This window comes from Phascolarctos cinereus, unplaced genomic scaffold (assembly GCF_003287225.1).
Source record: "Phascolarctos cinereus isolate Bilbo 61053 unplaced genomic scaffold, phaCin_HiC Scaffold_5;HRSCAF=322, whole genome shotgun sequence".
In the NCBI taxonomy this organism is placed as follows: domain Eukaryota; kingdom Metazoa; phylum Chordata; class Mammalia; order Diprotodontia; family Phascolarctidae; genus Phascolarctos; species Phascolarctos cinereus.
The window spans coordinates 402,325,031-402,340,308 of NW_027555958.1; the positions used below are offsets into that span (position 1 = coordinate 402,325,031).

The 15,278-nt window shown below is 34.4% G+C and overlaps 1 protein-coding gene across 1 annotated transcript in view; it reads right to left on the reverse strand.

The window, feature by feature from the left end:
• Nucleotides 1-635: 635 nt before the first annotated feature.
• Nucleotides 636-15,278, reverse strand: part of RNF2 (ring finger protein 2) — a 33,064-nt gene continuing 18,421 nt past the window's right edge. The window contains exons 4-7 of the mRNA XM_020984401.2: nt 11,588-11,803; nt 6,187-6,459; nt 3,874-4,045; nt 636-2,798 (exon numbers count right to left, since the gene is read on the reverse strand). Coding sequence (XP_020840060.1) covers nt 2,697-2,798; nt 3,874-4,045; nt 6,187-6,459; nt 11,588-11,803 — 763 coding nt within the window. The 3' untranslated portion in view covers nt 636-2,696. The remainder of the gene's footprint in view (nt 2,799-3,873; nt 4,046-6,186; nt 6,460-11,587; nt 11,804-15,278) is intronic.

A 15,278-nucleotide genomic window follows, 5' to 3' on the forward strand; every position in this document is an offset into this window, starting at 1 on the left:
CTATATAAGCCCTCACAAATTTAACAATGTGAAGCTAATCTAATGATAGCATATTTGTTACTATTTGAATGTACGAATAAATTGTCAAAGTATTACCTAGTAAGATGCCATGAGATGGAACTACTTTAATAAATTTATAACTGAAAGGCTATGAAAAAATTATAAATTCCAAGTAAATAAGTATATTGAAACCTTTTGCTCCTTTACTCATCACACTCAATTTACACAAGTAATCTTTTTCTTGGTTTGGTAAACCTCACGCACATCACCTTTTGAAATAAAAAAAATTCTCAATTTGAATTAATGAGGTTTTACTATGTTTTACACTGCTGTGATTAAACATCTACCAAAATAAGGCAGATACTATAAAACTTGGGTGGGAATAAGATTATTATTGAGGCAAACGAGACCTGCAAATCACTCATTTCATTGTTGATATGTATGTAAATGGCACAATAAGCTGAAACATTTTGGGTATGCTTTGCAGTGCTACATTTCTCATTTTTATATTAAGCCATTTCTATTTCTCTTAGATGGAAGGATTCAAAGTCGGACCAGGAGCCAATATATATATGCTTTGGAATCATACAAGTTTTGAGTTGGTCATTTTTTAAAAATAAAGACAGTACACTCAATGATTTATCAAATGCTTACATTATATTTTGTAAAGGACAACAGTCAATAAATTCACTAATGGTGTAAAGAGATTACATTCTCCCACGCTGAGATATGAGCACACACATACATTCTCTAAACATAAACATAGCTTAAATTCACAAATACCTCTTTTGCTTCAAGACTAAAGTTCTATTAAAAATCACACAATGGTAATTTAGTTATTTGATGCAACCACTAATCTAGTATTTTTCCGTATTTATATCACAAAACCCAGGTTATAGTCAGTGGACATGCATTAATATACAACTGAACATTTCACCAAAAAGGTACCAAATACAAAATTTCTCTTAATTGTGGTGGCTCTCAATTTCATGGCACATTACCAAAAAAAAAAAATTGTAAAAACAGGTTTTAAATATTAGAAAGAAATGGTAAAAAAAGAAATTATTTAATAAAACTATTGAGTTTTCGTGTAGGGCTGAAGCACTTAAAACCGACCCCAACCGTCAAAACAGACGGCTAAATATTTACAAGTATTAGGCTTTAATTACAAGGGAAGTAGAGGATTCCTTTCTTTGTCTCAAAACCTTACAGGGTTTGGTTTGTCAATGTTAATAATTTTCTGCAAATACCATAACACTAAAAACTCAGAAACATACCTGGATGTCGTAGGAATGAGAAATAGCACAAAAACTTCCTCATTTTTGACCACCAACACAAAGCCTTGTCACTCCCAAACACCTAACACTGTACCTCATATCACAGTAGCACCCAACTAGGAGCAGCAAGGCGCAGCTTCCTCTTAGGTGGTGCTACTACTCCTTTAACAAAATATCCTGCACTCTAGCAGACCAGGGCTCAAGCTCTGGGTGGGTCTAACATATTTTTCTGTGGCTCAACAGGAATTGCAGATTATACTCTAACAACCCAAAACAAACCAAAACAAAACCCAAAAAACAACCATTGGGGTAAAGTTAGAAAACAAAATGATAAATACAAACTTTTCAAACAAAAAAGTACATCCTAGTTTTCCTTCTGTCAGTGTCATGCTGATCTCAAAACCCACAGCCACAAAAAAAGAAGTGAGGGCAGCTTATTGAAACAGTACAGTATTTTTCATCAAGGTTAAAGTGCAAGTAAGTATATCCCAGAATCTCTGGTATTACACGAGGGTTATCAAATACTATAAAAAAATGACTGTCACAAGGGACTAAAAAAGATGTTTCAGTTATGACCAGAAAAGTGATCCCTTAAGTTTTATATGTGAGGACTACCTATTTAGGGCTAATTTAACTCCCACACCTGCCAAGATTTTTCAAATATTATAACCAGTGTCTCTTTATAATGTTGATTTGTGTAATTCACCAACTATAGCAAGAATTCTAAGGCTGGTACAGGAAGAAAAGCGAACAAACAAAATGACAGCTTGACAGTAAAATAAGCAACGTCAATTTTTAAACAAAAATGCCAGCAAAGAAATTTTGTATAATAAAGAGAATACCATGAAACAAAAATTTGAGCATATTCATTAAGCCCTGGTCTTCAGGTGAAACAGATAACCTATTTCACCTACGACTGTATTAAATAAATCAGGTCTTCGGGAAGGAGATTATATCCTAAATTATATATGTTCCTCAAAAAAATGCATAATCCACAATCACACCCTTAAGCTAGCAAAAATATCACCATAAACCAACCTTAACATTCTTTAGCTTTAAAAAACTTTGGAGAAGAAAAAAAAAACACTAATTAAAGATTGCCATTATGTATGAAGACCCATTAACTCTTCCTTTGCCAGATGAGAGCCTCAAATGGATCCAAAGCTTTGTCAGTGAAGAGACACAAGTTAATTTCAAAAGAGCACACTGGATAGCTTCATTCAGTCCCTTTGAAAAAGAAAAGCTTAAATAAAAAAACAAACAAAACACGAATTCTAATAGTGTAAACAAGTCTGGCTCAGCAAGGAAACTGAACACAAATCCAAGATTATGTCCATGAAAACAATGATGGTGCATCTTTAATATTAAAGAAATCAGAGCTATAAAAAAAAGTTATTTTCAAAGCCATCTTTCCAAAGCTTATTTGTGCTCCTTTGTTGGTGCGTAGTAAAGTTCCATGGGTTTGTTCACTTTCCAATATTTCTCACTGACGAGTTCCAAGGAAAAAGAACCATTTAATACCTAAGAACAAAGAGAAAAATATGTATAATTGGGGGTGAAGAATATTATAAGAATTGAGAATATGAAAACAGCCCAAAGACATTTAACAGTAATATTGAAAAACAAAATATAAATTAGTTCTTGTGTCTAAAAGCTACTTTGGCTAAAAACAGCCTTGCTACTGGCATGGCATATTATAAGAAATAAAGGCCATAAAAATCACCTTCTATATAGAGAAATTTTTCTTTCTTTTCCCAATGACCTGGTATGTACAATTTTCTTTCAATAAGGGAAGATATATACTTATGGAAATTCTCTAGGCAAATCACTCTAAAACAATGAAATTATAAACTGTTTCACTAACCCATATTTTCCCCTTTATTCACATTCATTTTTCCAAATGCTTTAAAGCATACATCGGCTATGGATAAACATCATGACACTGAGGCTTCTAATAAAACTAGCTCCAACCCCCCTTTATGAATCAAAATGTATTTTGTATCCATCATTCACTAAACTTCCTTCTGTCCTCTTTGGGTCAGTGTGATTATAGAAGCATAGCCACATGTTTCAGATCCACGAGGCATTTAAATAAGATCACTAAAACGTTGTAAAGGAATCCAACAAAGACTGCCATTCTTTAGAAAATAAATTCCATAAATTTTCTTATGTTAGAGTAGATGAAAAAACCTCAAGTACAGAGTTCCAAAGACTCTCCAAGTTATACTGTTCAAGTCTCTCGGTTAAAAAATGTATAATTTGTTGCTGTAGCTTCTCCTATCCTTCATCTTTATTCCTCATAAAACTGATGTTAAGTATTCAGTATAAAGAAAGTAATCAAGTATTCAAAGGGCATATGAAATATGTGGCAACTTCTATAAGGGCATTAAGACTTGAAGTGAATTCAAGAATCACATAACAAATAATTCCCTCCAAAAATCTTAGGTGTTCATGAAATAAGAAAAGGTTCCCTAGAATAAAGGAAAGTAACAATACCTTCTGTACAAGGGGGATGGGGTGCACTTAAGATTATGTTGCTAAAACTATACCTTAATAGGATTACATATTAATCAAAAAAGTAGCTTCGGATACTCACCGTGAACTGTCCGTTGGCTGTAGCAATGTAAATTGTGTACTGCTTCTCACTGGCTGTATCAAGGTTCATCTGGTTTGTTTCTCCCTTGCTCCGAAGCTCTTCTAAAGCTAATCGCACAGCTAGGTACTTGGATAAGTGATCAACTGTGGCATTGCCTGAAGTCTTTATATACCTGAAAGAGTAGGAATTTTTAAAAGCCTGAGGTTAAGTACTGAAAACAAAAGCAATCCACAAAATCTACTCAAGAGTATATCTATAATTTGAGGTACAAAATAAATGACTACCTGGAATGCTGACTATGAAACAAATTTCTGACATATAATTTCTAAGATATATTTCTGCATTTCCTATAGCTCCTATCTGGCTCTACTCCATCCACCGTATCAACATCCTATACTTCCTTTATAACTCAACTTCAGTGATATCACCTACACAAAGTTTTCCAAGTCCCTATCCCTGGGAACGCTTTTTCCTTCATTTAATTTCAGTCATTTATACTCTTCTTATACAGGCTATTATTGCTCTTATTTGTATTATAGTTATCTACATGTGCCTTTGCTCCTCTCCCAATTATAAGGCTTTTGCAGATAAGGACTATAGGTATCTCTTTTATCCTTGAATACCCTTGAATTAATTGCATAGAGTATATGCTTAACAAATGTTTGGCAAATTTAAAAAAGTAGGGATAATAGCAGGACCCTCCCAAAGTAGTCATCAAGTACTGGATGTTATCTACCTTCATTTTAACTGGTCCCCCCACATGCTCTACTCAATAACAGTGCAAAGTGCAAACACAGATTCCAAATACAAATATATACAAAACGGAAAAAATCAGAACACTAATATATTGTCTTGCATGCTCTCTACCAGCTAGTATTCAAAACGTCAGATTTCTCCCATTGGTAAAAGAACAAGAGTAGAGTGAGCAAAGGATGGAGGGGCTCTGGAATTCCTACATCATCTTTATATCACAGTTTTAAGTCTCATAAACTCAATTACTTTAATTTCCAATTTACTAAATTCAAAATTATTGATAAACTCAATCTAAAAGCATTTATCAAAATTTACTACATAACAGGCTAGCTGCTAGGGTAAATGACACAAATATAAAAAAACCAAACCATTTCCTGCCCTCAAGCTTTCACTGCATATAGAAAATAATATGCACATATCTAAGTATACACAGAGTAAATTCAAAGTAATGTATAAGTAGCTGATGGGGAGATAAAAAGTAGTCTCATGTAGGAGAGGTTACTTGAGCTAAGCTTAGAAGGACACCAGGGATTTTAAAAGTTAGAGGTGATAAGGGACTGTATTCCAGGCTGCGCAACTAGAAAGAGGTAGAAGGTGGGTTATCAGGTGTGAGCAGCATCAAAAAGCTAAACTGTAAAGTGCATGTGGTGGTAGTAGTGGTGGTGGTGAAGTAATTTCTTTCAGTCATGTTCAACCCTTCATGACCTCATTTGGGGTTTTCTTGGCAAGGATGCTGGAGAGGTTTACCGTTTCCTTCTCCAGCTCATTTTACAGATAAGGAAACTGAGGCAAATAGGGTTAAGTAAGTTGCCCAGCATCACATGGCTAGTAAATATGTAGGGCTGGATTTGAACTCAGGAAGAGGACTCTTCCTGACTTCAGACCCTGTACTTTTATCCACTGTGCCACCAAACTGCCCCGAAAGGTGCATAAACAAGATTAATTTATAATAAGGATAGAAAGGTAAGCTGGGGTCCCGTTGTGAAGGTTTTTAAAAGCCAAATATAAAGATTTTGTATATGAGTCTAAAAGTAACATGGAACCACTGGAAATTACTGAACAAAGATATAATCGGACCTATGCTTTAGGAGATATTCCCTTTGCAACTATGTAGAAAATGGATTGGAAATGGGCAAGACTAGAGGCAAGGAGACCAACTAGGAGACTACTGCCCAGGCAATAGTCCAAGAAAGAGGTGAACTAGCTTGATGACTACTGAGTGGAGAGAATGGAGCTGATGCAAGAGATATTATAGAGACCGTATTAATAAAATCTGGGAACTGAATATGTGCAATAAAGGAGTAAAGATTTAAGGATGCAAGGTTGAAAACCTCTATGACTGGAAGAAGAGCACTGCCTTCCATGGAGAATCAGTCCCTGTTAGAAAGTGTCTATGTATCAACATCACTTATAAAAATTAAAAGGAGGATTCAATTCGGTAAGCATTAAATACCTCTTATGTACAAGGCAACGTGTGTTAACAGGATGCTTAGAGTCCATTTCCGTTCTAAAATGAATTCTAAATACTGTTCAGATCTTTTGAAATTAAAGCATACTTACCTTGTCTGTGCACTGTCATCTTTCTCCATAAGAGTGGGATGAGGCCTGAAAACTAATTCAATTTCACTAGCACCATCCATTACTGGATCTATTGCCACAGTGGCATTGTTATTATCAAGTTCTAATCCAGAATCATCTGATGTTTTGGTCCTTTTGTTACTAGGCCCTGCTTCTTGATTACTGTGTGTTGATGCATTGCTACAGTGTGAACTGTCCCCATTATCCTCTGCTCCACTGCCATTTTCAATCTGTTGTTTCTTGCCTCGCTGCAGCCTAATGAACAAAGTTATATATTACTAATTAACCACTAATTATTAAAAGCAAAACAAAAAAGTAGCAAGTTTTATACTTTAACACATATCTTGACCTAAAGGTATAAAAAAACATCTCCCCCACCACAGGCTTGCAAAAAATGCCCTAGAAAAATTAGAAGGATTAAAAAACACAAAATAGCACTTAAAGATTAGCATTATTACATTACAAGTGACAGAATATTAAAATTGCTAAGAGAATTTCCAGGAAAACTAGTTTTCCTTTATATGCATTATGTGTTTTAAAAGACTGAAACAACTCAAGTCCAACATTATTATAAGAAAAAGTACACTTAATTTTTTAAAAATTATAACCAATATGTTTCCTCTAATATCTATTTCTATTTAACAAAGGATATTAAAATGAGTTTAAATTCTGAGTACAAACCAACTGATGAGGATGATAGGGCTTTAAGGTTTGCAAAGCACTTTACATATCTCATCTGATCCTGATAAAAAAGTGGGCGCTATTATTATCCCCATTTAACCAATGGGGAAACTGAAGGTGCCACAGGTTAAGTTACTTGCCCAGGTCACAGAGCTAGGAAAACACATGTATCCAGTTCTTCCTGACTCCAAATGCAGTGCATCACCTAGCTACCTATAAGCAAAGCAGGAAAAGGGAGGCTAGAAACATCCTAACAGCAACCTGAGATTTAAAAAGGTATTGTAGAAAGTTCACATGCAGATATTGTGTTCTAACTGCCTATAATATAATGACATATTCAGAAATCCTAATTCTTTAGTGATACCAGTGAATTTTTCAAATAGCTAATATTTACATGGTGCAGCTAGGTGGCGCCACAGTGCACAGAGTGCCAGGCCTGGAGTCTGGAAGACTCATCTTCCTGAGTTCAAATCTGGCCTCACTAGTTGTGCAACCCTGGGCAAGTTACTTAACCCTGTTTGTCTCGGTTTCCTCATCTGTAAAATCAGTTGGAGAAAGAAGTAGCAAACCATTCCAGTATCTTTGTCCAGAAAACCTCAAATGGGATCAGGAAGAAACGAATGAAAAATGACTGAACAACAACAAATATTTACATATTATTTTAAGGCTTGAAAAATGCTCTACACGTATTATCTCATTTGAGGGTCACAACTACTCAGTGAGATAGGTGATATTATTAAACCCATTTTTACATTAAAAAAATAAAACTCAAAAGGTTAAATGGCTTGCAAGTCACTGTCTGAACCAAGAACTAGATTCAGGTCATCATCATTCCAAATCTGACATTTAACATACTTTGCCCCCTAGCTGCCCCCACTTCCCTTTTAAACAGAGATATTTCATCGTAGCCTGCCTGAGTAATTAAGCAAAGTATACTGAACACAATTTAACCTTATCTTGATGACTAAGATTGATGAGCATCATCTCCTGATACAGTTGATAAGAGTGATATCCTCAGGAACCATTTAGACATACTGGACTTAGCATGTCTTTTCCTTGAATTACCCTAGACTACTGCCATTCTTCCTTATCATTTCTTGTGTCTTCTCCCTCTGTGATCCCATTTTCTGGCTTCATACCTCACTGCCATTAGTGGGTCTTATTTTTCCCCCAGGTTTAACAGTTCTTAAAATATCACCTATGTAATAATCTCTGTTGCCTGCCTCCTCCATCTCTGATTGTAATTTTACCCAGGACTAAAGGTTGCCAGGGGAAAACAGACAACCAAAGCATTCTGTGTGAAATTAAGATAAATAATGCTCTGTGCCTGAGAAGGGAACAGGATGGCTCTATCCCTCCCCTATCCAACAAAATACAGGAGTTTTATAAAAGAAGCTTTTCCGTGGATTCACAGGGCTTTTCCCTTTCAGCTTACCTAATGGCTGAGATTACAAGTCTGTCAGTCTAGTAAGCAGAAGCTCTATTTAACTATCTATTTAGTTCAGATTATAAATAAATCAGTTTGGCATAGTTGTATTCTCCATGAAGCTTTCTGATCCAATCACATAAACTGCAGGCAATTTAGGAAATTCCCAGTTCTAGGAAAGTCTTAGTGACTTTATATCCAAACAACAGGTGTTGTTATATCCAAACCAGAGATAAGGTGATATAACAGAAAGAATACTAGTCACAGTCAAGGGATAAGCTTTAAGGTCTTGCCTCTGCTTCTGAAAAGCTGTGCAACACTGGACATAAGTGATTTATAATCATAATTTATATGTAAAACAGCCCAGCTCACATTTAAGGAATTATACTAAAAGCAGTAACTACCTACTTGCTTTACCAATCTTGGGGATTGACCTCTATGCCTCAGTTCCCCTCATACGTAAAATGAGGGGATATGACTAGATGACCAATAAGGCACTCGCTAGCTCTAAAATCTGTATTCTTATAACCTGTGTAAAATGCTAAGTATTATAAAAATGGAAGGTACCACTATACAATGATCCAGGTTGAAACTATAATCTGTCACAATGACAGTTCTTCATCTAGTTGTTAGACTAACTCACTTGATCTGAATTTAGGACCTTTAATTAGCTGAACAGCTTTGAAAAAGTGAAAGTATTGTGACTTTTCCTTCTAAACTGCAATAGTTAAACAAATCTAAATATAAAACCATAAAAAGAAGGGCAGAGGGAACACTTGTAGGAAGAAAGGGGAGGAATAACTCTTTCTCATGAATGGCAAAAACCTGTAAAGCAAGAATCATTGAGCCCAGGATGAAATACACGGCCCGTCCCCAAATAACTTTATTAAGAACAAGGAAAGGATAGAGGCTCTGCTCTATCTGCTGAGGAAAAGCTGACATACTGTTAACAGATGACAAAGAAAGACTAGAACTACTCAGTCTCCTTTTTTGCATCCATCTTCTCTTTCAAAGATAATGATATTGAAAATTAGAAAGAGTAAAATAAATATCAGTAAGAGGAAAGAGTAAGAGAATACCTAGCCAATATAAACGGGTTCAATTCTCCAGGCCATCTCAATTATCCTAAAACAATCTACAGATGCAATCACATGCCTGTAATACACTCTCGCCTTGTAGAATCCCTTCAGGAAGTAAGTTAGCACTGCCTTCTGCTAAATGATTTGCCAACAACAACTAATGGCCTGTCCCCTAGACGACCTTCTTTTTATTTTGTATTTAGTCTGTATAAACTTATATACATATATGCTGACTCCCTCAGTAGAATGTATACTACTTGAGAGCATGAACTATTTCATTTTTGTCTTCATATCCTTGCTGGCTGGCACATAGTAATAATACTTAATGCTTAATTAATAAGCTGAACAGGAGATATATAAAGAGAATGAATTGAGAAACATGGTTTGAGGATTGTTTAAACACCTATCACCAACCTAAAACAACATCTCCACTGATACACTGCAGGGTCCTAAACAAAGCCTCTCTCTCTTCAACATTTTTACCAACAACTTAGATGAAAACATATATGCTTAACAAGAGGGTAAATGAGAAAGCCAAAGATGGCTTAATACCATGGATGACAAAATAAAGATTTTAAAGGTTGAGCTTGAAATAATAGGCCAAAACTAAGAAGATTAAAATCCAATAGGGATAAACTTAAAATCCTATATATAGTTTGTTGCATAAAATAAGTACAACATAAAGGAAGACTAGGGTTTTTAGTCAACTATGCTCAACATGAGCCAACAGTTATGCTAAAAAAAGTTTTTTATAATATTCGGACATATTAATATGTCCGTCCAGATTGAGAATAGTTTCCATCTATTTGGTAGTAGCCAGATTACATACATCTTAAAATATTTTATTCAATTTTGAGTACCATATCTTAAGAGAGTCATTAGTTAAATCAGAATATTGCCAGAAAAAGGCAAATTCATGAGCAATCTGGAAACCAAATATGATTGCATGGTTAAAAAAATTAGTGAATTTTACCTTACAAAATAAATGATTTGGGAGAACATAATACTTGTATTCAACTAAATGAACAAAACACTGCCTCTCTGAAACTTCTGGAAGCAAATCTAGATCAATGAGTAGAAGTCAGACAGAAATATTATTTCAGTTCAGTAGAAGGGTGAACCTTCTTATAACAAAAGCTGACCAAAAGAGTGCATTGTAAAGGTAGTGAGTATCCTGTCAATAAAGGTGTTCAAGCAGAGGCAGGATAATCATCTGTCAGTAGTTGAGAAGACTCCTGCTTTGAGACGCTGACTAGATAACCTCCAAAGTTCTTCAAACACTAAGATTCCACGATTCTGCTAATAAAACACAATAGCTAGTCTTTATTCTCACTTTGATACAAAGATTACTATGTTAGTTCCTCACAGCAATAATGGAAAACATCTTTCAATGTGCAACAGTTGGCAAATCTGGACTGCAATTTGGATTCCAAAGAGACTGCAACAATCCTCAAAATGGAATCAATCAATAAGCATTTATCAGACACTAAATGCCATGTCTTGTGCCAAGTACTATAATACAAAGAAAGGCAAAAACACAATCCCTGCCCTCAAGTAGCTCACTTTTACTGGTGGAAACAAATGCAAACGACCATGTACATAGATACAAGATGGATACAGCATAATTCAAAGGTAATCTCCATAAATTACACTGGAGGAAAAAAACTCTATTAAATGTATACTCTTACACACACACTCTCAAAAGTTTCAAAATGAAGGTTACACTAATTCTAATTCCATTACTGGGACCACAACTCAAAAAGCATTTTAAAAAAACAAAGACAAATATCTGTTACTGGGGGGAAATGGAAACAACATTCAATAATTGGAAAATGGCTACATAAATTGTGGCACACAAATATAATCAAATATTATGATGCAAGTAAAATTAGAAAGTAAGAGGAGTTCAAAGAAATCTGAATGAAAATATCTACAAGAAATAAGTTCAAGCAAAGAAAGAAGAATCAAACATAAGCACAGTAACTAATGTAGAAGAAATATACATAAATATCAAAAATGAGGAAGTAATGTTATTATCAATATTTTATGATAAAATTCATTTGTTCAAATGTAAATATCCATCCAGCATGTTTAAATGTTTTTACTTATAGTTATCTCCACAATAAACCATTTAAAAAGACAAAAGCCACAAAAATTCATCAGTTTCCAACTATTCACTATCCTCTTCCCCACATACCTGTTCATAGCCTGTATCTTCAGTCCCTCTTCAATACTGTGACTGAGAGCTTGCTGATTATTGTGTTTGCTGATCCTTGCTAACACTCTCTCTTGATGAGCTTCATATTCATCACGGCTTGGATAAATTTTACTGATGAGAGCATCAAAATTTGGATCTGGCCTTAGCGATCTTTTGGAAACCAACTTTTTCCGACAAGTAGGACATTCTTTGTTCCTAAATGAAAAGAAATAAAATTAATTTATAAAATGCTTATATCCTTAGGTTAAAAGAAAAATATCTGGTTGTTAACTTTATAAGGCACGATCTATCAATCAGCAATTGCCAGGAATGAGTTAGAAAAATTTAAAGAGGGGCAGCTAGGTGGTACAGCAGACAGAGCACTGGCCCTGGTGTCAGGAGGACTTGAGTTCAAATCCAGGCCTCAGATACTTATGCTGACTGCCTCAAAAGAAAAAAAAATTTAAACAGATCAAGATAAATACTTTCAAGAAGAATATTTTTTAAAATTCTTGTTTAATCATACTTATTGGTCTTTTGTTTTCAGACATGTTACAAATATTATTTATATTGTATTATACATAAAATGTTATAGATTATATTACAATCTATTATTATAAATTCAAGAATGCAAATTACTTGGAGAGACTTTCTATCTGACAAGAACTTTTGGGAAAAATAATTTGCAGTTTGACGAAAGTTAGGTTTAGACTCACTACTTATACTATAAACTACAATAAGTTCAAATCAGATGTATTAGTTATTTAAGGTAACATCATAAAAATAGAAAATCAATATTAGTTACTTTTCACAACTATGCCTAGAAAACAGGTTTTAAGTGATATATAATTATGTTTTATATTTATATATACATATATGTCATGCTAATTTTTAAATATTCTGTATCCATGAAGTCATTCCTTATGACAAAGATTTTAAAACAATTTTTAAAAACCCAACTGTTTGGCAAAACTAAAATCAATATGTGACCCACATTCTATACCTACAGTCCTCTTCCTCTTCAGAGAAGGGAAGAAAGTAATTTTTCTCAATTTTTCTCCAGGATAAAGCTTGATAAAGCTTTATTCAGCTTCCTATTTCTGTTCTTTCCATTAAGATTTTTATAGTCACTGTGTATATTTTTTTTATTTCGTTCTGAATCCATTCATGTAAGTCTTCCCAATGCTACTCTGAATTTAAATATCCACCACTACTTATACTGCTATAATATTCTTTACATTCACATATTGCAATTTGTTTAGTCATTCCCCAATCGATCTACATCTACTTTGAGTCAGTTCATTACTACCACAAAAAATTAAGCTATTTTTGAATTTATATTTTAGTGTATGTGGAATTTTTCTATTGTTGACCTTCTTGGAGTATGACTCTAGGCTTTGAAATCTTTTGATCAAAAGGCAGGGACATTTTAGTCATATTTTTAGCATAATTCCAAACTACTTAGCTCAAAGCACAGTCCCAGGAACAATGTATTAGTGCACCTATCCTTCTGCAGTCCCTCCAATGCTGACTATCCCGCTCTTATGTCATCTTTCCCAGTTTGCTAGGTGCAAGGTAAAACTTAAAAAGTTGTTTCATTTGCATTCTTATTATTGCAATTTAGTGATTTTATATAACCTCTCATATTAACAGTTTGCAATTCTTTTGAGAATTGTTTTGTTCCTAGGTTTTTTTTTGTCTGCTCATCCAGAGAGAAATAGCCTTTGGTCTTAAACATCTGTATTAGTTCCCTATAAATCTTGATTAGCAGATCCTTATCAGAAATATCTGATGCAAAGATTTTTTTCCTGAAGCAACATCTTCCCTTCTTATCCCAGTTTAACTGATTTTGTTCATAAAAAAGCTTTTCAATTTCACAGAGTCAAAATTATGTGTTTACTGTTTTGTGATCACCTCTGTCCCTTAAGACCTGTCCTCTAGGCACAGCTAAGAAAGGTAATTGATCTGGTTCTCTTCTAATTTTCTTTTTTATGGTGTTACCTTTAATAGTAAGGTAACACATCTATTATTAGCTTATTATAGTTTATGGTATTGGTTGGTTTAAACCTAATCTCTGCCAAACTGCCATTAATTTTTCCCCAAAGTTCTTGTTAAATAGAAAGTTCTTCTTTAAGTAATTTATGCTCTTGGGTTTGTAACAATAGCTAGCATTTACACAGTATTTCAAGGTTTGCAAAGCACTTTAGAAATATAACTTAATTTGATCCCCACAAAACCCCTGGGAAGTAAGTGCTATTATTATCCTCATTTTACAGATAAGGAAATTGAGACAGTTTCACTTGGAAGTATCTGAAGCAGAATTTGAACTCTTCCCAACTCTATGTCTACCAATCTATCCAATGAGCTTTCAAACACTGTAATTCAATTCAGTGGTTTCTGGTTCTTCCTTATCTATAGTTTTCTTTTTATTTATCTTCATAAGATTTATAAAATTCTGAAAAATAAAATCAAACTTTCCCATAATTACTGTGTTATGTGCATTTTTTGCAATTTAGTTACTTTTTTGGCATCTTATCAGTTGAAGAAAACTGAAGGGAAACACAATAGCTGTCTTGTACTTGAAGGACTATTTCGTGCAGGTGGAAACTGGACTCATTCTTTTGCCCTCATAGGGCCAAAATAGGCATAATGGGTAAAACTGCAAAGTGACAAATTTAGGGCTGATATCAGTAAAAAGCTTCATAACAATTTAGCATTATGCAAAAGTGGAATGGGCTGCCTCCATAAGTGGTGAGCTCCCTGTCCTTGGAGGTCTTCAAGCAGAGGCTGGACAGTCCCATTTCAGGTATATCATAATAGGGATTTCTTTTATGTAATGACTACTGAGGTCCTTTTCAACTCCCAATTTCTATGATTCCTTTATCAAGTTAAATATTATGCTATGGAGCATATACATTTGGCACTAATATTGGTTCATTATTTATTTCTTTAAGCATATTGTAATTTCCAAAAATTATCTCTCAATTTTGTGAGTTTTCATTTTTGAAATATCTTTCAGAATGATTCCAACATCTGTTTTTTTGTAATCACTTGCTACACAGTAACTTGTCCTAATTTCTTATTCTGTATGTATATTTAGTTTTTTGAAGTGTTTCTTAGCGAAGATAGGTAGGGTTTGTTCTTATCCATTTTACCAGGCTCTTTGAATTTTAGTGAATGGTTTAATTCATTCACATTTGCTTCTTGTCCTTTGTTCTCAAAGATGACCATGACATCAGGGAGGTGATGCCATGACCTGCAACTGAACTGAATTTCAGTGAGGGAGGGCTGTACAAAATCACCAGCCTCACTTTTTCTTCTGGAGCCATTTGGGTCCAGTGGCCGGATATGGATCTGGACAACTGGAGATGGCCCAGGACACAGTGGTGGACCTTGGCCTTTTCAAACTAAGGTCTTTAACAGGTCTCGGTATGAGTGAGGCAGTGCCCATTCAGTGATTAAGGCTTAATAACAAAATAAATAATAAATACATAAAAATAAATAATTTTTTTAAATAAAAAGATGAGGCAAAGAATGTTTGAAAAAGCCAAGGTCCCTTAGATAAGGTTACCAAGAGATAAGAGCAAAGTTCTTTTGTGGAACCCTTTCCTCTTCCCACCTGGGACAAGACTTCACCTTTCCATTCCCTCATTCTCATCCTAGCACCACCCGTCCATTGTTTTTATCCTAT